At 38.7% G+C, this 24,043-nt stretch overlaps 1 protein-coding gene across 1 annotated transcript in view; it reads left to right on the top strand.

Annotated features, from left to right (window-relative positions):
- The window catches only part of si:ch1073-15f19.2 (T-cell surface protein tactile), a 94,833-nt gene that overhangs the window by 44,406 nt on the left and 26,384 nt on the right, over nt 1-24,043 (top strand). Inside the window, exons 3-6 of the mRNA XM_048598133.1 lie at nt 10,590-10,708; nt 17,252-17,465; nt 20,149-20,213; nt 21,069-21,156. Of these exons, the coding sequence (XP_048454090.1) occupies nt 10,590-10,708; nt 17,252-17,465; nt 20,149-20,213; nt 21,069-21,156 (486 nt within the window). The remainder of the gene's footprint in view (nt 1-10,589; nt 10,709-17,251; nt 17,466-20,148; nt 20,214-21,068; nt 21,157-24,043) is intronic.

Below are 24,043 nucleotides of genomic sequence, written 5' to 3'. Positions count from 1 at the left end.
CTGATTTTCTGAAGAAGGGTCCAGACCCGAAACGTCAGCCTTCCTGCTCCTCTGATGCTGCTTGGCCTGTTGTGTTCATCCAGCTCTACACCTTGTTATCTTACAACAATTTGGAGGCATTGACATTTGAACACCTTTCTTGCCATCATATTACTAGGGGAAGTGTTTTGAGGTGTCTGCTGTGTCTTGTCCAAGTCTCTGAAGCCTATAGCAATGAGTGGATCACTTCTGCCCTGTAAATCATTTTGTTTGAGATAACGGTTCTGACTTCCTTGGTTGGCTGAAAACTGAATAGGCATATTGGAGAAAATGATGAATTTTGTCTCCTCATAAGCAAGAATGGTGCCCATCTTTTAAAGCTGAATGTGGCTCTAGTAAGAAAGTAGGTCTTTTTCAGAACGTGTGCCAAAGAAGGACACAGCCACAGAAAAGCAAAAGACCAGAGAACTACCCAAACAAACATTAAACAGTGAGGTAAAACGCCTTCACTAGAAGGTAAACCCGCAGTTTCCTCAACGGAAATCATTGACCCAGATCAAACATTTCAACATGCAGGCTTACGTCAATGTGTATGTCACAAATGTCACAGAGTCTATAGTCTATACAATGTGGAAAAAGGCCCTTTGGCCCATCGCTTCCATGCTGGTTATCAAATGTCTATCAATTTTAATGCCAATATCCAGCTTCATACGTTATGATGTTTCAAGTGCCAATCTAAATAGCTCTTAAATGTCTTGAGAGTTCCTACTTCTACCACCCTTTTAGGAAGTAAGTTCCAGATACTCACCATCCTCAAAACTCCCTCCATATATCCTGCTCCTTGCCTTAAAACAATGCCCCTCTACTAAGAGGACAAGCTTCTCCCTATCTACACTATCTATGCCCTTCATAACTTCATACACCTCAATCAGGTCCTGTTTCAACCTTTTCTGCTTGAAAGGAAATGATACCAGCCTGTGTAGTCTTCATAGCTAAATAGCTCCAGCCCAGGCAACATCCAGGTGAATCTCCTCTGCACTGTCTCAACTGAGATCACATCATTCCAATAGTGAAGCAACCAATGCTGCACACATAAGCTGTGGCCTAACAAATGTTACATACGGCTCCATCATGACCCCTTGCTCTTATATGCAATGCCTTGACTAATAAAGGCAAGTATCCCACATGCCTTCTTAATGCTTATCCACGTGTCCTCCTGTCTTCAATGATCCGTAGACATGCACATCAAGGTCCCTCTGATCCCTTGTACTTCCTAGGGTCCTACTATTCAGTGTGTACTCCATTACCTTGTTAATCCTTCCAAAATGCATCCTCTGAGTTTTCAGGATGAAATTTCATTTTGCACTGTTCAGCAGCACTGAACCTCTAGTATGCTACTGGACACAGGCTTCTGGTAACAGAAACATCCTTCAAATATCAGCTTGTGCTTCCTGCAAATGTTGGATCCAATTTCCCAAACACCTGTGGATCTCATGGGCTCTTATCTTCTTAACCAGTCTGCCATGCAAGACCTTGTCAAAAGCCTGGCTGAAGTCCATAAAAACCAGATCAACTGCACTACCCTCACCTACATAGCTCTATGAAATATTTAATCAAATTTGTTAGACATCAGAATGTCAAATTAGACATGAGAGCAAGTCACGCAATTTTATTGGACAACAAATCTCTGTTGACAAGTGCTTCTCATAGCAAACAGAAATTCAATTACATTGTCTAAGGGGCATTACACTTAATGTCAAAGTACACTACACACAACTCTCCAACATGGGGACACCAATTACTAGAAACTTTGTATATATTTCACAACAAAGAATTTTCACTTCTGAGTGGAAGAGCTTATGTTGACCGCAACTTACAAGGAAAAGTTTGAAGAAAATTTTGCCAGGCTCTGTAAGCTCATATCAGAACCTAAACAAAAAGTAGAATCACCTAAAGGCAGTTCCGTCAAGTGAAGAAAATGCTCATATCATCAAAAAGGTAACTTCAGTGGTTTGGCTGAAATCAAACTTAAGAGAATTCATATTCCAATTGTAACCAGCAAAGAGGCAACAACTATATCGCCTGCACCTCTCGAGAGGATGTATAGAATGGACGTATAATGGAAGCATCTGCAACTAAATTGTGACATTTGCAACTAAGTGCAGTTAGCAACTGTTTATGACAATTCAAGTCAGACATTAATTGCTGAGGTGATGTGGAAGTGATAAGTTGAAACAAAATATCTGATATCTTCATCTTACAAAGAAGAATCACCAAAGACAATGAAGGATGTCACATCCAGCAAGAATGAATGTCCAGGTAATACGGATGAGGAAGCCGACAAACTTGTTTCAGCAATAACTCAATCAACAGAGGGAGCAACAGAGACCCCTAAAAGGCAAGAAGGTGGAGTAGTTAGTCTATGTAAGGCAGCACAGATTGACAGGTGGAGTGAAGATAGATATTTTAATTCACATCAGATCACTTAGGCTTGAAGGGACTCGTACAGAAGAAGGACCACAGGAAACATGTCAGAACTGCATGCTTAATAGGCCCTTGGCATTTTATTTGGCCTCACTGATTTCTGATCAGCCCTATTCCTGTTAGCTTGACCAAGATTTAGAATACAAGGCAGGGCAGGGGCTTGAAATTTTGGGGCAATTACTCACCTCCTGACTTGCCAAAACCTGTCCACCAGTATTTCATGATAACAATGCAAGATGCACTGCGACAATTAGTGAAACCTCCCTCAGCAGTACTTTCTAAGCCTGTGGCCCCCTACTAACTGGCACATTACAGTTTCTTTGTCATGGACTATGGAAATAATTCAACGAGTTCTTTCCAAACCAGCTTAAGTGAACTTTTCAGTTACATGAGGATAGCCCCATGTTCCAGTTTCCCTCCAAATCACATACCACCTTGACTCAGAAATATGTTACCCTCCCTTTATTTGCTGTTGACTCAAAATCCCACTACTCTCTCCCTGCGAGTATTCGTGGGAATACCAGCGCAAAATGAATTGAAGTGGTTTATAAAGACTAATCACCTCCACTTTCATGAGGTCAATTAGAGATTGGTAATAATTGCCAGCCTTTGTCGGTAATGCCACATTGCAAGAACATTTTTTTTAAAAACTGACATTTTATGATAAGGCTGCAACTGTAATTAGCACCCATTTTTCATAAATAATTAGCTAATATATCAACATATTGTACCACAATACTAACTTGGTACTATAGCTGGTAAAATGTGCTGTGAATATCAGGTTTTCATTTTTGAAAGAAACATACAAGACAGCAACAAAGTCAGAAGTAAGAAGTCAGGAACTGGCAGAAATTCACAATGGAACTGTCCATTAATTCAAATATATAGAAAGTCAGCTACTGCATGTGTGTGATGTCCTTCACCTCTTATTTTACGCAAATGTTATGTCAACTGGTCCATTTTGTCCAAATTTAGCTGATGAAAACTGGATCACAGAAAAATGATCGACTTTAAATTCTAATAGATGGATTACTCAATTTGTTGAAACAGTCTACTTCACTTATAGCTTCTGTTGAGTGAAGAAGTAAATCAATAATTAATATTGAAAGTTGAAATAGTAATGTTTAGTAATGTGAGCAGTTGTCAATAATAATTAAGTTTTCAGCTCTCTCCATTGGGAGTTTATTTTCCCATTTGCATTCTTACCATGTAAATAAGAGCAATATTATATTCATCAAATGGTAGTAAACAATATGTAATGAAGATACTTTGTAGTTAGATTTCAAAACAGAGAAAGCTGAGTGTTGGGACCTTCTATGAGGTGCTTTCCCTTAGGAAAGAAAACAAGGTTAGAGAGTATTCCTTAAAACCAACATTTGGCATACAGTAGATGATTGCAGACCCCTGTGGTGTTAATGGAAAGATGTTTATGCAGTTAGATTTACAACAGAGTAAACTGTTAAGGCCCAAAACCAGAAATTGCTGGAAAAGCTCAGCAGGTCTGTATACATCTGTGGAGAGAAATCAGAGTTAATGATTTGGATCGGGTGACCTTTCTTCAGTTCTGTGGAACTGAAATGTTAACTCTGATTTCTCCTCACAGATGCTGCCAGCAGTTTCTGTTTTAGTTTCTGATTTACAGCATCTACAGTTCTTTTGATTTTTAAACTTTTAAGGCCATCAGTTTTGTTTTCAGATGAGACAAATGTAGAACTGAACAGGTTTCATTAACTTCAATTCAAAAGCTGTGTTCAAAAGCAAGTATAGATTCTAACCTAAGAAAGACTTTAGAGCAATTCAGGGAACCAGTTATCTGAGCAGAAGGAGTTAGTTTGTGAAACTTCCAAACCAGGAGAGTTTGGTTAGAAATCTGCAGGTTATGAGAAGTGAAAAGTTTAGCTTCTTTGACATGTGGAAAGGTTCACTTAAGCTGGTTTGAAAAGAACTCATTGAATTATTTCCACAATCCATGGCAAAGAAATTGTAATGTGCCAGATCAAAAGAATCCTAAAAAGTTGGAATAGGGGCATAACTTCTCTGAACTTGAGTCTCCGTCATGGGCAAACTTGTGAGGAACAAACTTGTGAGGAAAATTGTAGATCATGTTATAAACATAGTGGCGATGTGGATGCAAAATTGGCTACATGATAAAAAACAAAGTAATGGTCATTGGATATTTTTCAGGTTGGAGAAAGTCTTAACAAACTTTATAAATTGCTTAGTAAACTCTTATAAGCCACTATAGTTCATGTTGTGGAGGTATTCCCACAAATGCTCATCGGGAGAGAGTTGTGGGATTTTGAACAAACAACACATAAAGGAATGGTGATCTATTTCCAAGTCAGGATGGTATGTGACTTGGAGGGAAACTTTAACATGGGGCTATCCTCATGCAGCTGCTGTCCTTGCCCTAGGCAGTAGGGGTCACAGGCTTAGAAAGTACTGTTGAAAGTGGTTTCACTAATTGTTGCAGTACATCTTGTTTAGCCCAGGATTCGGTATCGGGTTCCTTGCTTTTCCTGATGTACATTAATAATCTGGACGTTGGTGGGCAGGGGACAATTTCCAAGGTTGCAGATGACATTAAATTTGGAAGAATTGTAAATTGTGAAGGAGAATAGTATGAAACCCCAAAAGGAGATTGACAAGTTGGCAGCGTGAGCAAGTAGGTGACAAATGAGATTCAATGCAGCGAAGTGTGAGGTGTTGATCAGAAGAACGTTGAAAGACAGTATAAGATAGGGCATGCAATTCCAAAGGGGGTGTAGGTGTAGTGTGAATTGGGTGTATGTGTGCACAGATCATTGAAGTTAGTAAGACAGATGGAGAGGCCAGTTAATAAATAATAGTGTCCTTACCTTTATTTACAGGGTCATTGAGTACAAGTGGGTACAAGTGAAGCATTCAAGACAGCATTGGATGGTTATTTGGATAGTAATAATGTGCAGGGCTATGGGGGAAACGCAGGAGATTGACAAAAGATAATAGATATGGTACAGGCATAATGGACTGAATAGCTTCCTTCTGCACTGAAATAATTCTGTGATTCCGTGTCGAGAAGCAGGCTCAAATTTTGTTTTGCTGTGTCCTGTGAGATCATCCTAATTGACTTCATTAGCTTGTTCTTCTTAAAATTTCTTTTTGTCATAAATTTCTGTTCAGTTGTCAATTAAAATCTGCAGTCTTGTATGAATATCTTAGTGGCTAACCACCATTTTAATTAACTGAAGCAAATAAAATAAAAATCTATGAACTCATGTTTCATTCTGGGCTCTGATGTGTCTGATCATAGCAAATGTCAAAAGGATTTTACTAGTACGTACAAAGTAAGGAAGTAAAATACTGGTAAAGCTTTGTTATGCTTAGAGAGACAATGTCACAGAAAATCTTTTGATGTTACAAAATGAAGTGTAGAGTCAATATGCACAAAAGAAGCCACTTGGCCCATTTCCCACAGTCAATGATTTTTCTGTGCAAGTGAGTAGCTGGGTTTGAATATGGGTAGATAAGACAAAAGAGATGACTAACTGGGGCAACATCCAATCAGTTCATCATTGGGTGCAAATACACAACATCGGAAGAACAATAATTCTCTGTGGTGACGCACAAAAGTCATTAGGAAAAGATATAAAATAATTCAAACTGGAATTAGAAAGGAAAAGGTCCAGAGTTCATTGTTGAGAAAAAGTAGGAAAACTTGATGTCTTCTTTCAATGAAAAGTGCAATAATTAAAACTGTATTGCAAAGCTGCAAGTTTACAACTTTAAGTGCCACTTAGAAATATTTTTTTATATGCAGCCTCTCGGTCTTGTGACACAATATGCAATAACTCTGCCTCTGAGTTCATGTCTCACAGCAGGACATGATGGCCAAAAGAGGTGCGTTCAGAACACGGCTGAACTGGTTGAGTATCGGTTTGCAAATCCTTTCAAAATGTGGTACTGGCAAGCAGTAAGTGGAAGAGAATCCGAGTCAGTGATATGATGAAAATAAATATGAGCTCCTACCATCACTATCTATGGCTCTGGTACTACACTGCAACTCGGATTCTCTGGGATCTGATAGGCTCAGTTGGTGGTCAGCCAGTGTAGATCAGATTGTATCAAATTGGATACGATCTCTGTTCTGGCCGGGATGGATTCTGCACTTACATTCTTGTTCTACCCAACGTGGGTCTGTGACATTGTAGGTCAAATCTGCCTTCAGACAGAGGGCTTAGGAATACAGGAACAGGAGTAAATCATTCAGCCGCTCGAGTCTGCTCCACCATTCAATGAGGTCACGGCTGATCAGTAGCCTAATTCCAGATACCTGCCTTGGCCCTTATTCTTAAATACCTTTGCTTATCAAAAAGAGAGTTATCTCAGATTTAAAATTAACAACTGATCCTGCATCTACTGCCAGTTGTGGAAGACAGTTTCTAACACCTGCCAATCCTTGTATGTAGAAGTGTTTCCTAGCATCTCTCCAGGATAGCCTGGCCCTAATTTTTAGGCTATGCCCCCTTGTCCTAGAATCTCTCACCCATGAAAATAGATTATTTTTATCTACGATAACAAGGTGTAGAGCTGGATGAACACAGCAGGTCAAGCAGCATCAGAGGAGCAGGAAAGCTGACGTTTCGGGCCTAGATCCTTCTTCAGAATTTTTATCTACCTTGCCTTTTCCTGTTAATATCTTGAAGACATTGATCAGATTAACCCTTAACCTTCTAAATTCTAATATGTATTATCTTTCCTAGGAACTTAATCCCTGAAGTATGGGTATCATTCTTGTAAAACTACATTGTACTCCATCCAAGGCCAATATATCCTTCTTAAGGCATGCTGCTCAGATCTGTTCACTTTCAATATGGCAGCAGAGTAGGGGGTTGAACCTGGGGCTCCTCCGCTCCCTTTACCTTTTCATTCTTTTTTTCACTTTTGCTCTTTTTCTTTCTTTTTAATTTGTTTTCTTTTCTTTTAAGCCTGGAGGAGGCCTCCAGCAGGAGCAGCAACAAAGGCAGGACGAGCAGATGCGGTCCACCCAAGCCTGGGGTCTCCTAGCAACTGCGGAGCAGGTCCCAGGCTGAGTCCCAGGCCTGGACTCACAGGCTAGGGTGAGGCTCCAGGTCCGCAGCTAGGCCCGGGTCCCTGAAGGAGGAGAAAGGTGGTTTTGGCCCAGTGTGACAGTCGCCTGGTATGGCAGTCTTTTCCCGGTGTAGAGGCCTTGTCCCCATGTGGAGCTCTTCTTCATCTTTGGCGTCCAGGTATTCCAGTGGCCCAGCAAGTGGTCTCGTCCAGGAGTGGAGTTCTCTGCTCAGCATGGCAGTCTTCTTTGGTGGAGGCTTCTGACCCAGTATTCCAGTGGCCCTGTGTGGAAATCCTGTCTTAGATGCGTTTTCGCAGTATTCCATCATTACTTAATCGATTTTGCCCGAGCCCAGGAGCCATTAACTGAATTATGATGAACTTTGTCCTATTTTTACTTTTTAAAAATTATTTTGTATGGCTCCTGTAATTGATGTAGGCACCGTGGTAGGACTAATTACAAAAATTTTCAATGTATTTTTCATGTACAAGTATACTTGACAATTAATTTCTATTCTATTCTATTCTAACTCGGGTTTTGTATAACTGCAGTATAATTTCTGCATTCTTGTATTCCAGTCCTCTCGGTGTCAAGGTCAGAATTCCATTAAAAACTGAAAGAACTGCAGATGCTGTAAGTCAGGAACAAAATCAGAAGTTGCTGGAAAAGCTCAGCAGGTCTGGCAGCATCTGTGAAAAAAAACATCACAGTTAACGTTTCAGGACCGCTGACCCTTCCTCAGAACTGGAAGGGTCACCTGACCCGAAACATTAACTGTGATTTTTTCTTTACAGATGCTGCCAGACCTGCTGAGCTTTTCCAGCAGGTTCTGTTTTTGTTCAGAATTCCATTAGCTTCCTTGATTATTTTCTGCACCTTTTCATGACATTTTATAGATCTATGCACCTGAAACCCTAAGTCCTTTTGGCCACCTACTGTATTTACCCTCATAACATCTAGAAAGTACCCTCAACTACCCTTTATTAGTCCAAAATGGATAACCTCATACTTGGTTCCACTGAACTCCATCTGCCACAATTTTGTCCATTCACTTAATCTTTCAATATCCCTTTGTAATTTTATACTATCATCTATGCTGTTTATAATACCACCCGTCATCAGCCAATATGGATATGAATTTTGACACAATTATTCAAGTCATTAAAAATAATGGGAATAACTGAGGCCGTAGCACAGATGCTTGTGGACACCATTTGTCATAATCTCCCAATTTGTGTACGTATCCATTTTCTACCTATTTTCTGTTGCCCTCCCCACAACCAGTTTCACAGCCATAATAGTGATTTACTCTCAATTCCATGGGATTCTACCAGGTTTAATAGTCTCTTGAGTGGGGCTTTTTATCAAATGCATTCCACAAGTCCATATAAGCAACATTCATTGACATTTCCCTGAACACTAACTTAGTCACTTCTACAACAAATTCAAAGAGGTTTGTCAAGCATGACAATTAATGCACGCTGACTCTCCCTGATCACCTGAACAATTTCAAGCTGTTCAGTTAACCAATCCTTGATTATAGACTCCAACAATATCCCCACCACCAATGTTAGGCTAAACAGTAATTCCTTTGGTTTTCCTCTTTCACCCTTCTGTAAAAAGCAGAATGACATGTCCAATTTTCGAATTCAGACAGATGACTCCACTATCTAGAGAACTTTAAAAGATTTCATTAGGGCAACTATAGTGTGCTCCACCGTTTCCTTTAACACCCTCGGATGGAAGCAGTCAGGTCTCAGGGATTTTTTAATTTTGATTTTTTGACAAGTTTGATAATTTTGACTTTTTAATTCATTAATTGTCTCATTATTGATTTACTTATGTTAATTTTGTTCAATCCCTGTTCTTGATCCATTATTAATTTCCTCTGGACGTCTGGCCAGCTATCCTATTTTTCTACTGTAAATACTGAGGCAAAGTAATTATTCAACACGTCCGCCATTTCCTCATAGTCAAGAACAACATCCTCTCTTTCAGTCTTTAGTGGGCCAACATTGTTCCTGAACACCTGCTTTGCCTTTATGTAATGATAAAATTTCTTCTTACTGATTTTGAAGTTTCCTTTTATGATGCCTTTCGTCACTCTTTTAAGTTGTTTTGGGGCTCTTTGCTGGTCTGAAGAAAAAGAAGAAGTAGATTTGTAGTCTCCACCTTCATGAAGTGCAGTGGCTAAAACACATAGCTATCTTAAATGGCTTGGGAACTGACAGAAAACATGCATAGATGCAGAGACTTGGCACTGGATGTCCTGAATGGGGAGATCCAGAGCAGAACATTTGGTTGTACTCAACAGGGGCAAGACACCACCTTGTCTTGTCCTTTCTTCTACAGCAACTGGAGCTGCGCTATTTTGCCTTACATTCTTCCCATTCGTCTGCACTCTGAAGGGATCGTCTAGCAAGATGCCTATGACCACACACCTACCTTTTCCTGATACATCCTGAAAGATAATAGGGATGCTGCACGCTCCTCAGTTGAAGCCCTCAAAGTATGATTGTCACGTACATTGATGATATGTTCGGGAATTCTAACAAAGTGTCTCAAAAACCGGCTTCAAGCTTTCAGGAAGAAAAGTACAGTGAAAACTGAACATAGCTTTAGTTGTAAATGACACACTCAGAGACAGTACCTCATATGTTCAGCAATAACTTATTTCTTCTGGTCAGCTGATTGCTATTCAGAGACATCATTAATCGAAGTGCTAGTTTTCCAAATATTGTGCAGCCAGTTTATCAAGTAACAATTTACTGCCAATCCAATTTTGCTGTTCCTTGAGGTGGCCACTCCAAGTAACCACTTGAAATTTTTTGCCAAGGTGTCTTGTGCTGAACAGGAGTCGAACAGAGCCTGCAGCTTAAGATAAGTACATCATAAGCTCACCAGAGACTGAAGTATTTGGAGAGAATCACTTCCCTTGTCTTTCAGATTTTGGATTCATTATTTAATAAGCTGAGCAAATTACATTCTCACCACTCCCAATTTTGTTTTATACTCATTTCTTCATGCTTACTAATTGTGATTTTTTTTTCTGCAGCTAATTCGCAGGATGATGTATCGCCAGTTGTATATGAAGCAATGCTGAACAGCACAATGCTACTCCCTTGTGGCTTCAACATTCCTGCCAGGCAAATTATTAGCCTGGTGTGGTTTAGAGTATGTATCAGCATTTAATAATCCTCTACCATATAGAAACGTTTCCGATCTCAGTGCTCTGCATAGCTCTGCATATACTGCATCATTTAATCACTGTGTAGTTAATGCATAAGTTGAGAAGTACTGCCAGTATTTGACCAGTTACTGGCTGCCCATTAAAGTACATATGTTAAAAGGAGGGTATGTGAACCCAATGTGGCCTTTTGACATCAATCTAGTAGAAGCAGCAGGAATAGACAGTCTTTAGGGCTGGGATAAATGTTGCTGTCTATTCAAATATTTGAGTTTTCTAGACAATCACATTGCGGTGCTGTTCCATAAAAGCTCGTACCAGGTCAAGCAAGTCAATTTAAAAGCACTTAAAGGAAAGCATATGAAAATGATCAATTTTCTAATACCTTCCTGAGCATCTTGCCACGGGCTTGCATTGTGGGAAGTGGTCTGCATGTAATCTGTGGTTTCCCACCCTTTATTGTTAATGGGCAAGGAATATTGGACATGCTGTGAACAATCTCCTCTCACTATCCCCACTATGTGATTCTGTTGAGCACTGTTCGATATCAGGAGTGCACAATTAAATATCCTTTATATGTTAAAAACATATTTTAGTATTTAATAGGCCAACATTTTCTCTGATATCAATTGAAACTTCTATTATGTGTTCGTAAAGGACAGAAATGTGGGCACACTTTCTCTCTGCTTACTAATTGCTTCTAACCTGACATGAACAGTCATCATAGAGTCATAGAGGTCTACAGCACAATAAAAGGCCCTGCAGCCCATTGAGTCTGCACCGGTCAAAAATAACCATCTGCCTTATACTACAGAAAAGAGCAGTTAGCGTTTCTTGTGAATGCAAAGGCCCCAATTCTTTATGTGTTGGGGCTGGGGCGGTGATGAAGGAACGATATGTGCCCTCCAAAAATGCTCAGACTGCAGAGAACATGCCAGATTTAATCAATAGCAATTTATCACTCGCTTTCCCACTTAGTACCTGGTTAGTTTGGAAGAAGAAGTTGGGTGACTCAGAACCCTGAAGTAAGGAAGAGGAGAAAGAAAGTTTGAGCAATATCAGAATGTGATGGGAAGGTTGTGATGGTATTAGAAGATCATGCTTTAAAAAGAATTTAATTGCTGTAGCCAGGAGATCTAATCTCCTCTTAGCTGCCAGAATTCTCCAGCCTTTCAAAACCCAACGGTCTAGCTGGAAATTTAACTGACTGTCAAAATCTGATGAAGAGTGCCTCATTTAATCTTATGGCAACAGATCTAGTTGTCCAGAACGTATTGTTCAGGCACTCCCAAACATGTAACAATTAAATTGGAAGTCAATGTGTTCCCAGAACAGTAGGTCAAGTTTCACATGTTTACAGATTTAACCCTCCATACAACACATAAAAATATCTAAGCTTCTGAAAATAAAAGGTTTGATTTAAACATGCTGCATTGCTCTAATATAAAATATAATTCCTTTAGTATCTGTAAATTTTATTCAATGGGGGACTTAGCTGTTCAATTTGTTCCAACCTAATTTATTATATCACTACGGCTTAGCTGAACTCGGTTTCTGTTGGGAGCTCATCCATGACATTAAATATCTCATCATTTACCATTAGTTCACACAAATTTGATACATTTGGCTGAAAGAGGAAATTATGTAATTCATGTTTGATGGATAGGTGGCCTTGCAAACCCAGGAGTACATTCAACATCATTAATGCAAATTTTAATTCATAATTATTCAAATCAGGTACAACATTGAATCGCGACTACTTTGTAATCCAATTACTATAGATGCTCCGTGAATGCAGCCCATTACTCTGCTGTTCCTATTTCATTTATTAAAATTATATTCCATGCACTACAGAAAAGACTATAAAATAATCAACTGAATGTTATGAACATCTCTGGACTCCTATGCTTGGTGATTTCCTTCCATTACCAACTGCACCACATTTTCTTTTCATTCATTCACAGGATGAGGATGTTGCTGACTAGGTGAGCATTTATTGCCCATCCATAATTACCCAAAGGGCAGTTAAGAGTCAATCACCTTGCTGTGGGTTTCAAGTCACATCTAGGCCAGACCAGATAAGCATGGCAATTTCCTTACCTAAGGGAGATTAGTGAACCAGGTGGATTTTTCTAAAAAATGACAATGGATTCATGGTTATCATTAGACCTTTAATTCCAGATTTTTATTGAATTCAAATTCTGTCTTTTGCCATGAAGAGATTTGAACCTAGATACTCAGAATATTAACTGGGTTTCTGGATTAATAGTCCAGCAATAATGTCACTAGGCCATTGCCTCCCCCAAGCAGTGGATATTTCTCAACTGTTATACTTTGTGATTTTAGTGCTATTCTCTATTCAAATGGTCTAGCAGCTATTGCTACAACTTTGTCCTCTAGAAAGCATATCCTATGTACTCCACATTTGCAAAAATGTGACTCAACAATGGAATTTCTACAGTGCTGTAAAGTGGATTCTTTGAAATCACAGAATGTGTAATACATTCTGTTTAGACTGATGGCTCACTCAGATCAATCATCCTAAAGCATGATAGATTAAAGATTCTGAAACCTTTCTCGTAATCAGCATGAATTAAATGCTTAAATTTATGTGCACAGGTAAGTTGAAATGAAAATAGAATGTCTGTAATAGGTTAATGACCTTTAGTAGGAAAAACCCTTTACTTAAATATCCACCAATCTATTCATCAAAAAAATTTTCAAACCTCAGCAAAGTAAGCAATGGTTCATACTCAAGTTGATCAAAATGACTTCTTAAAATGCACACCCTTACTTAATGGATATTGAAATATCAGCTTCCATCTCTGACAATGTGTATTCCTGTTGTTATCAACTGGTTGTGGTAAAGAAGGAAGAATCAATTGGGGATTGCAGATAGAACAGAAAGTCAAGTAGGTTCCATTAGTAATGTATACACGTTCCAGCATAGTTCCTCTGATACCCCTTAACCCAGGTGCCCTAATAGCCCCAGGTGCAGCAACAGAAACATTTGTCCCACAAACATACATTCTATGTTGTTATCATTATGTCAAAAGTGACACAACAGCAGGTTACAGTCCAACACATCATGGTCGTCATTATGGAATATGCTCTCGGCTAACAATCTATTGGTTCTTGTGAACACTTTTTCTTAACTGAAGTCCACCAATGTATCCACAAACACATCAAGCACTTGGATGTACTAAGTTACCTTTTGCTTTTTAGGACCCTGACAGGATATCTATATAAAGGGGGTGTGGGACAAGGGGCATTGCTAGCAGTGGATGTTTTTTTTTCAGTTTGATGTTTTCATATGTTAATCCTCACATTGGAAACATAGCAATGGATATGTGATTGATCTGTTCAGGTGCCACTCTTTGATACCTGATCTGTCCCAAAATGTTCACGTTGCAGTTCAGAATAGTCGACAAACCTGATGGTAGAATCTCCCACTCTTACCTGACCCACCTCTGGTCTGAATGGTTGTCATTTCAAACGTGTGTACAATTTCAGCTAATCCAGAGCTCATCAGGGATATCCTTTTATTGAATTTCCTGTTGTGCTGACAGAAATAATTGACAACATCATCACAATTGCAGTTTCAAGCTACTCAAATCTGATAGATCAGAATTTCACTAACAAGGCAGAGAGTAGAGAAGGAAGGAAGTCATCATGAAACATTATGAACCAATGCTTTGTGTCCAGTGCTTAGAATCACACTTTAAGAAGAATATCAAGGCAGGAAACATTTACGAAAATGAAGCACTTATAGCTTATGCTGATACCTCCGTAAAGATAAGGTTCTTCTCCTTGGAGGAGAAATAGTTGAGAATATTAAATAATTAACCCATTTAATGAAGAAATTGACACGTTACTGAGTGTTGTATGACATTCAATTCACAAAGCTAAAAATTCAAATTTGAATCATTACCAAGCAGCTGGTAAACACACGTACAATAAGCACAGGGGATTTTGTGAAAACCTTGAAAAGATGACTGGTGGCTGACTGCCAAACACCATGAATTGTAGCTAGGGAAATCAGTTGGGCCTCATGAATTCAGCACTAAGCCCTATGGATAGAAGGGATAAGATTCATGAGGACATAAGTTGATTTTGCAGCTCAACAATGGTCTCCACAAGATAAAACACTAACAGCCTGTTTCTTCTGAGCTACAGAGTCAAAGATACTTTCTTGATGCACTTTGGTAGGAAGAATAGAAGTGTAGATTATTTTCTAAATGGGGAAAGGTTTCAGAAATCTAAAGCACAATGGGATTTAGGAATCTGAGTTCAGGATTCTCTTAACATTAACATACAGGTTCAGCTGGCAATTAGGAAGGCAAATGCAATGTTAGTATTTATTTCAAGAGAGATAGAATACAAGAGCAGGGTGTACTGCTGAAGCTGTATAATGGTCTAGTCAGACTGCATTGGGAATATTGAGAGCAGTTTTAGGCCCCGTATCTAAGGAAGGATGTGCTGGCATTGGAGGGAGTACAGAGGAGGTTTACAAGAATAATCCTGGGGATGAAGGACTTGTCACATGAGGAGCGGTTGAAGATTCTGGGTCTGTGCTCAATGGAATGTAGACAGGTAAGGCGGGATCTGACTGAAACGTACAGAATACTGAGAGGTCTGGATAAAGCAGACATGGAGAAGATGTTTCTACTAGTAAGATAGACTAGGATCCAAGCGCACAGCCTCAGAATGAAATGACAACCCTTTAGAACTGAGATAAGGAGGAATTTCTTCAGCTAGAGGGTGGTGAATCTGTGGAACTCATTATCACAGAAGGCTGTGGAGGCCAAGCCATTGATATTACTTAAGACAGAGATAGATGGTTCTTAACTCGGAAGGAAATTAAAGGTTACAGGGAAAAGACAGAAGAATGGAATTGAGAATCATAACTGCCATGATCGAATGGTAGAGCAGACTCGATTGGGCCAAATGGCCTAATTCTGTTCCTATATCTATTAGACTTATGACCTGATAAATTGGAGCACACACAGAACAGAGCAGCCATTTATTGACACAGATAGAATTGAGATCTGCAAGGCCTTCTCCTTAAAGAAAGATTGAGATAACATGTCAATCTCAAGAAATTATAGGAGAACAATAAGTATAATCGTGTTGAAAGATTTGTTTGAATTTCCATTTTATCTCTGAATGGGTTTGAAGATTGTATTAAATTGAAAGTAGAATTGTTATGCTACAAATATCTTCAATAGAACATATTGTGTCTGGGTGGAATGGTCTTCAGAGGATTAGTGTGGACTCGATGGGCTGAATGGCCTGCTTCCACTCTGTGGGATTCTATGGAAGTGTTTTTTTTGAAAGGGTGTGTGTGATTTTTTGTGTATTTTGCTGACATGTAGTGGGTTAAGCATTCATTCTTGTACATTATTGACTGGGTACATAAATCACCTGGTGCAATTTTATTGAATGTTTTATTTTGATGAGCCAACAATTGTGTTTATTAAGAAACCTGTTTGACACCTTTTTGTTTTATTTAAAGCATTGTTTAAATAAGGTATTCAATCGACTATTTTTGGCAACCAGAAAACTATTTTGGTTTTATGTAGTGACCCATGGTGTAGCGAGATTGGAGCAACTGTATACGCCTTCAACCTTAATAAGAACCGTGTGTACCTACACCAAATGGAAAGCAGCATTCCAAGAGCATGGCTCACCATTCCCACCTCAAAGATAATTAATGTCTGAAAGCAAATGCGAGTCTTCCTAGTGAGGCAAATATTCTTTGAAAGAATAAATAAAAATAATCTTTTTTACTCCTACAAAGCAACCCTAACGTCCAGTCCATCTCTTAGATTGGCTTGTTGACATTTATAGAGGAAGTTGAGCTGGTTGTAAATTTTATGTAGTTTTGTGCTGTTGGTATTGGAATTAATAAATAATTAAAAGCATTTTTAAAACAAACTTCGCCTTTTAGTTCTTAGAAGTTCTCAGAAATGGATTCCACTTGAAGTTCATGTGTTAATAGTGCTCCCAAGATGGTCTTAATTTAGGGAATTCTAGGATAATGAAGCAGGAACAATGAAAAGCCAGGATGGACTATGGCCTTGAGGAAATCTTCAGATGACTGTGTTCTCACATGAATGACGCCTGATAAATATTTTCTTTAATAACGACTGATCCCACTATTATCTTCTTAGTGCTGCCTCTGAAGATTACCTGATATAAATGTGATGTTAATTGATGCGATGTAAAAGCATCTTACATAGTACAAAACGTAAGATCACGGGCTCTCGTTCTTTTCAAAGATGGATGTCATAAGTTTTACTTGAATAGTGGTGCAATATAACATATCAAGGAGAGTAAGCTATTTGTTTGACTCCAGAATGTAATGTTCTACAGGGGATATGGTGTATTTGGATTGTGCACAGGCCTACATAATTGATACATTTATACATAACAATTATAGAATCTTCCATGATTGTCGAACATTTGTCTGATAGTTAACATGGGACATTTAAGTTAACTCTTCCTTTTAATCCTCTTTATTTTACTAGAATAGCAATGGAACTGTTGAAAAACTTATTCAGTCAAATAGTCTTGGATCTGAAATTGAAATTTCCAGCCAATACCAAGATAGAATCCAACTAGGGAAAAACTACAGTTTGGAGATTGATCCTGTTCTGGCAGTGGATGATGGAGATTTCATCTGTCAGGTGGAGACATCAGATGATCAAAGGACCAATGTCACAACTAAAGTCAATGTATTTGGTAAGCCCATTGAAAAACAAAATGTTTAATTGAATTGAAGTTAATGCAATGGTAAGCCCCTTATTAAGTTTGAAAGTGAGTTAGAAGACATATTTGTGATTTTGATACTCTTTTGGGACTGGCTTGACATTATGTAGCCCTTGAAGGAATTTTTCACAGCTCTGCTGTTTTCATGAATAATGCTTGATAACAATGCAAATCATGGAATTGGCTTGGGGAGGGGATGTTGGCAATGGTGGTGCTGGTCAGCATGCATAATTCATGGTATTTCCAATGTTTCAAGAATAACTAGAAATTTGAAAGCACTGCAAATCCAGTGCACAGACCTTCTTGCATAGTTCCTCTTCTCATTGGGTAAGATTTGAAGCCAATAACAAACATTGTGGAAACAGTAGTGTCATGGTCATGTTACTGAAATCATAATTTAGGGAACAAAAATGTAACTTTTACTTTGATCTTTTTAATTTATTATAAGAAATCTGGATATAAAAACCTGTTATCAGTAAATGTTACTTCGATGCTGTCAGATTGTGACATCCAAAGAAAGACATTGCCTGGTTCCTTAATGTGTTTAAAAATTGGAATGAGTCCAGTCCGTGACAATAAATATGTCAAGTAAGTCAAATCTATGCATGACTCCAGTTCCATGCCTGTGTGGTTCAGTGTTAAATGTGCTCTCAAGTAATTGAGCAGATCCTTCATTTACAACAAACTAGGGATGAACAATAAATGCCATCGTTGCAAGGACTAAATCCTGAGAAAATAAATCTGCTTTTTGTTTTAAAAAAAGAACCTTATTGTGTTATTTGTGCATAGGTACTTGCCTGTACCAACGCATTTAAAGACACACTACTGAATATCTTCAGTTGTAGAGTTGATGAATTGTCGCAATATAAGTAAGATACAGAATATCAATTTTCAACTTCCATCATCTGATTAAAATACTTGAGACCTTTCATAGATTAAATTGGTTATAAAAGGACAAATGCTGACTTAAAAGGACTGCAACAATCATCTGACCACAGACTGAGGCAAGTTCAGGAAACCAATGCAGAATAAATAAAGCTGCCAGAACTGAAATTATCATTTTACCTGAAGACATTGAGACCAGGTTCTGAGTGAGGAGTCAAAAGTACAGCATGTTTTGATTAAATTAACATGTGCCTAATGTGCACATATTGAACATGAATAATTGCCTGGAATGTATCCAGCTTGGAGAGACATTGGAGCCATACTTGGAGTATACAAATGAACTCTACTTCAGCAACTGATTTAGAGCTGTAGAAGGAGAAAGTAATGTATGGATTGATAGAAGCAAGGTATGGAAGACTCTCTCACTCTCTCTCTGTTTCCTCCTCGTCTCAAAAACAGTACCTGTTGAAAAAGCAAATTGTAGGTAGAATCATTTATTGAACACTCAAGAATAGCTACAAATTTCACTGATGCTAAGGACACCAGTGACCAATTAAACAACTTTGCTTTCATGTTAAATTTAGCGCCTCCAGGCCACCAAGGATTTTAACTGCATAGCTTTATTCTTCTTCTCTGCACAGTTTTAATTAAACCTTATATCTGTATTTCTGAGCGCATTTGATGTCACACTTTATTATTAATATCAGCACTAATAAATAATAAATTTTCTCTTCACTGAGGGAAACTTGTAATTGGAGCCTCAATTGTAACTATAACTAATTGAAGTGTGTTATCTTTGTACTATAAGAAGTATTTGTTTTGCCTAACTGCGAGGATTAAAAAGAGGGCAGTGGACTTAGCTCTCCTCGCCTGGTTGTAATAGAATTCACTGTCTATTGTGCAGCTAAGATACATGGAGAATGCAACCCCAGCTTCAGTTTCTGTTTTCTGGTGAGTTAACTGATCACAGCTGGAGGAAGGTGAAAAGTAAAGGGCATTACAATTAACCTTATTGTACAGGCTAAGAGGAAAAGCTAATTTTGATTGCTATCTGGCAGGTCCTGCTGGAAAAACTGTCTGCGGGCATCTGGGCAGCAATTAACCAGGACAGATTATCCATCATTACACTAACATCTATTTCCATTACATTTATTTGAATGGAATCAAAATTGGGAGGAATTTATAAAGGGCAGAGAATCTGTTCCACCCAATTGTCAAGCAGGCATTAAAGATGAAAAATCTATCCCTGACTGTGAACAGGAATAACTCAGTTAAATTAAGATGTTGATCATATCTTTGGAGTTACCTGAGGGAGAAACATTGGACACGGTATTGGACAATTTCCTTGAATAGTACAAAGTGATCTTGCTTATTTAACTGAGCAGGCAAGTAATACCACTGTTTAATATTTCACCCAAAGAGTTGAATTCCTATCATTACAACATCTGCTGTACGGTGTATGTAATTTGCTTAAATCGTAGAGTGTGGTTAAGTGTTAAACTGCATTAGAAACAGAAGTTTCACAACTGAGTCAATTTGTGAAGGGCATCACAGAAAGATTTTTTCTAAAAGTTTCTTACAACTGTCTCAAACTCACAACATACTGCAAGTGGTATATTTATAAACATTTATACAAATTAAAAACAAAGTGATGCTTGATAATTGACTTTTCCTGTGACACTATGTTTGTGTACAATTATAGATTATATCAATCATGTGTAAGGTAGGTAATCTTTTCGAAAATATAAATTTTGAAATCTCTGTATTTCAGCTGAACCGACGACTCCAGAAATTCATGTGGAACTGAACTATTTTTCTTTGACCCAGCTACACTTGGTAAGTATTTTAATCTTCTCCACTAATATTTTGTTGCTTTCACCTTTGACATTCCCTCACAATTTGTCTTGATGTCATAAAAATCTCTTGTTGAAGCCAATGTATAATAACTGTGTAATTTAAAAAGGGGAAAAGGAGATGGAGATTGCAAAAAGGGGATTGATGGGTGTGACTCCCAGTGGGCCCCCACTCCTTTCCTGATGCCAGGTTGAGTTCCTTTGAAAGAGAAATGATTCAGGGAAATAGTGATCAGGTCAAATGGGCTATTGCTTTCTTAAACTGCCGCTCCCATCTCTCAACCTTTTCCGTCAAAGCAATTGCAGTTTTACTGCCCTCTGCCTTGACTACCAAACGCGGTCTTGTAGACAGAATGTCATATTATATCTGACATTTTAATGGCAGCCCTCCGATATTGAAAAAATACTTAAGAATGTCATTGACGTGAAATGTTGCTGATATGGATGGTTCATCAGATTCAATATTTCAGTGTTAAATCATTTGTTAAGGTACATTAGCCTTTGCTAACTCTTGTTTTTTGAAAGATTTGATAATTTAGTTAATGTTTGACGTTTATTAATTTAAATACAGTTTTTATCATGTACATTTACCAGCAGTGATAGGAGATGTCACCTGACACTGACATGATCTAAAACCAACTGAAATTTCACTTCCAGCAATAGACTTCTTAGATGATGTGGGAATGAAATGCCACATCAAATTATTCTGCTGGAATTTTAAAAATCTCCAAAACCTCTTAAAACCTGAACAAACAAAACCATTACTAACTACGTTATTCTATATCTTTGAATGTTTTCCTTGAAATCATGAATAAAACAACCTCTTATTTTGATTCAGAAGGCTACCTGCATCTCACAAAAGGCATATCCAGAGCCAAATATCACATTCTACTTTGATGGACTTCCTCTTCGTGATGGGGATAATGGTATGAAAAGTTTGCATTTTACAAAATCCATAGCTATTGGTGATTATATAAGTGTCACTCAGTCATTCACTGGAAAGCAAGATGATAAAGCCAGAACTGTCAGGCAGGCAATAAAGATGAAACTTCACCTCCTTCCTTCTTCATCTTTGACATGGTTGACCACACAGCAACTCTCCTGTGTCACCCAACCCCTGCATTCATCAGGTCGCTTTCTTATCCATCCTCGATGGAATATCCCTTGGCCTCTCTTCCCAATCCCTCAGTAATAACTCTGGTCCCAGAAGGATCTATCCTTGAACCCTTATTTACATACTGCCCAATGCACTGCATTAATATACTGATCAGACTCAGTTCTACCTCAGCACCATCTCTCCCAACACCTCTGCTGTTGTGAAATTATCATATTGTTCATCCTGTATCCTCTTTTGTTTAGTCTTTCGTGGAATGTGGGTGTCGCTCTCCAAGCCAACATTTTTGCCCATTTCTAACCACCCTTGAACTGAATAACTTCTGTTCCATTTCAGAGGGCAGTCAAGAGTGAACCTCATTGTTGTGAAGCTCAAGTCACATGTAGGCCTGACTGGATAAGGATGATAATTTTTTTTACAAAAAGACAATGATACTTGGTCAACATTAGATTTCAATTCCAGATTTTGCTAATTCATTTTAAATTCCACCAGTTGTCCTGTTGGAATTTGAATTGATTTGCCAGAGCATAAGAGTGGACCTCTGGATTATAAGCCCAGTTACAGCAGCACTACACCTTCACCTCCCCTCTGGATGAGCTGAAATTTCTTCTAGTTAAACATTGAAAAGACTGAAATATTTGGCACTGATTTTACATCTTGGCTTGGCTGTACCGGGTCAGGAGAAATCCCAACTCCACTAACCTGACTTTTAAAAATGGCAGATCTCAACCAACCTTTTTTGGCCTGGAGGTGTGGATAGGATTGGGAATCAGCCTGGGCAATGTGGGAAGTACAGAGGAGCTTGCCAATTCTTGAGGCCTGCCTGGGAACACCAGCATTATGTTAAAAGTTTAAAAATAATAATGTAAGAAACATCTTTCCTGCTCTTACCCCATCACTCCCCTCATTCTCCATCCCAGTCCATTGCCACCTCATGTCACTGAACTTCCTGTACCCACTCCCATAAAATCCACATCCTCCATGCCAAACTGTGCCACAGTAACCAATCTATGGCCCCTCATACCTCAATACCACATATGAGCATCTATCCATCACCCATGCTCTCTAATACCTCCTGTGTCTCTAACCATCCACAACTCAGTGTCAACTAATAACACCAAAAACTGACTATTTCTCTCACCTACCCAATGTAAAATCTTCTGGTGTCTTCCATGAGCATACCTCCAGTAGTGTGTTGACAGAAAATAAAATAATCTGTCTCTTGATGATGTCACTGTTGAAAAATCAGACTATTGTTGACACAAAAACAATCACGACATTAAAGTTACTTCAACTGATGCCTTGTGAAAACAAGCATTTCACCTAAGTGCCTAATCCCTTATATAAACAAAAGTTTCACTTACATGTGCAGTCCTTTACGCATGCAAACATTTCCATTCTATAAACTGTTGAGCTGTCCATTAAAGTCCTCACTTGAAAAACACCCCATTACGAAAGTGGTATTTCGCGAAAATAGCAAACAAGTACCAGGTAATACCACCTGAGACAAAATAGAATCTAATCAGCACCCCTTGACATTCAATGACATTACCATAGTTGAACTCATGGTTATCAGCAATCATTGGCCAGAAAATGGTTTGGACCAGTCATATAAATACAGTAGATACAAGGCCAAATCAAAGGCTGGGAGTCCTGTGATGCATAACTCACCTCCTGTATGTATCTATAAGGCACAAGTCAGCAGTGTGAAGGGATTCTCTCTGCTTGCCTGGCTGGTACAACTTCAGCTACACTCAAGAACTCAATACCATCCAGGTCAAGGCAACCCACTTGATTAGCATCGTGCACGCTCCTCATTAATGCAGAGTGACAGCAGTGTGTGCCAGCTACAAGATGCACTGGAGTGACTCACCAAGGCTGCTTCAATGGCACTTCCCAAGCCTGTGACCTCTGCCATGTATAGCACAAGGGCAGCAGGGGCACAGCAACAAAACCACCTTCAAATTCCCCTCCAAGCCACACACCATCCTGACTTGGAGCTATATTGCTTTACTGTCACTGGCTTGAGATCCTTGAACTCCCCTGCGAACAGCTATGTAGGTGTACCCATACCCCAAAGACTGCAGTGAATCAAGAAGCTCACTGCCACTCTCCTCCAGACCAATAAGGGATAAACAATACATTGATCAAAAATGATTAGCCAGTGATGACCACATTCCATCCTCTTTAAAACTGCACTTTCTGCTAAAGTCAGTGAATTTCAGCTCCATTGCAATCCAGAGAACAAAATGTTAATATATGAAGATACAGAAAGAAGCACTTCGATAACTCACTTAATCTGATATACAATGTGAACAAAAACAGCCCAGTTACTCCTTAGAACTACTGGTTGCCCTGCCAACAAATAACTTGGAATGATTTATTTAGTATGAATGTTTTTGAATCCTATACGGCTTTGAATTTTTCACTGCATCAGGATTCAGCCTTGGCTCAGTAACATTTAATTCAGAAGATTATAAGTTCAAGTCTCACAACTGACATTTCGGTATCAAATCCTTAAAATGATGCAGGTAGTTTGTCAAACCTAAGGTCTCATGTACTCTCTCAGATAAACATACAAGATCGCATGGCATTGTTTGGAGAGGTTTGGGAGTGTTCTACTTCTACCCTGGCCAATTGTTGTCTCTGAAATAACTGCATAGAGGCCAGTATCCCAACACCAGGTCATCCTTTATTTA

This window comes from Rhincodon typus, chromosome 6, assembly GCF_021869965.1.
Source record: "Rhincodon typus isolate 14 chromosome 6, sRhiTyp1.1, whole genome shotgun sequence".
In the NCBI taxonomy this organism is placed as follows: Eukaryota; Metazoa; Chordata; class Chondrichthyes; order Orectolobiformes; family Rhincodontidae; genus Rhincodon; species Rhincodon typus.
The sequence above is the reverse complement of the archived record's forward strand: the minus strand, read 5'-3'. Positions and strand labels throughout refer to the sequence as shown.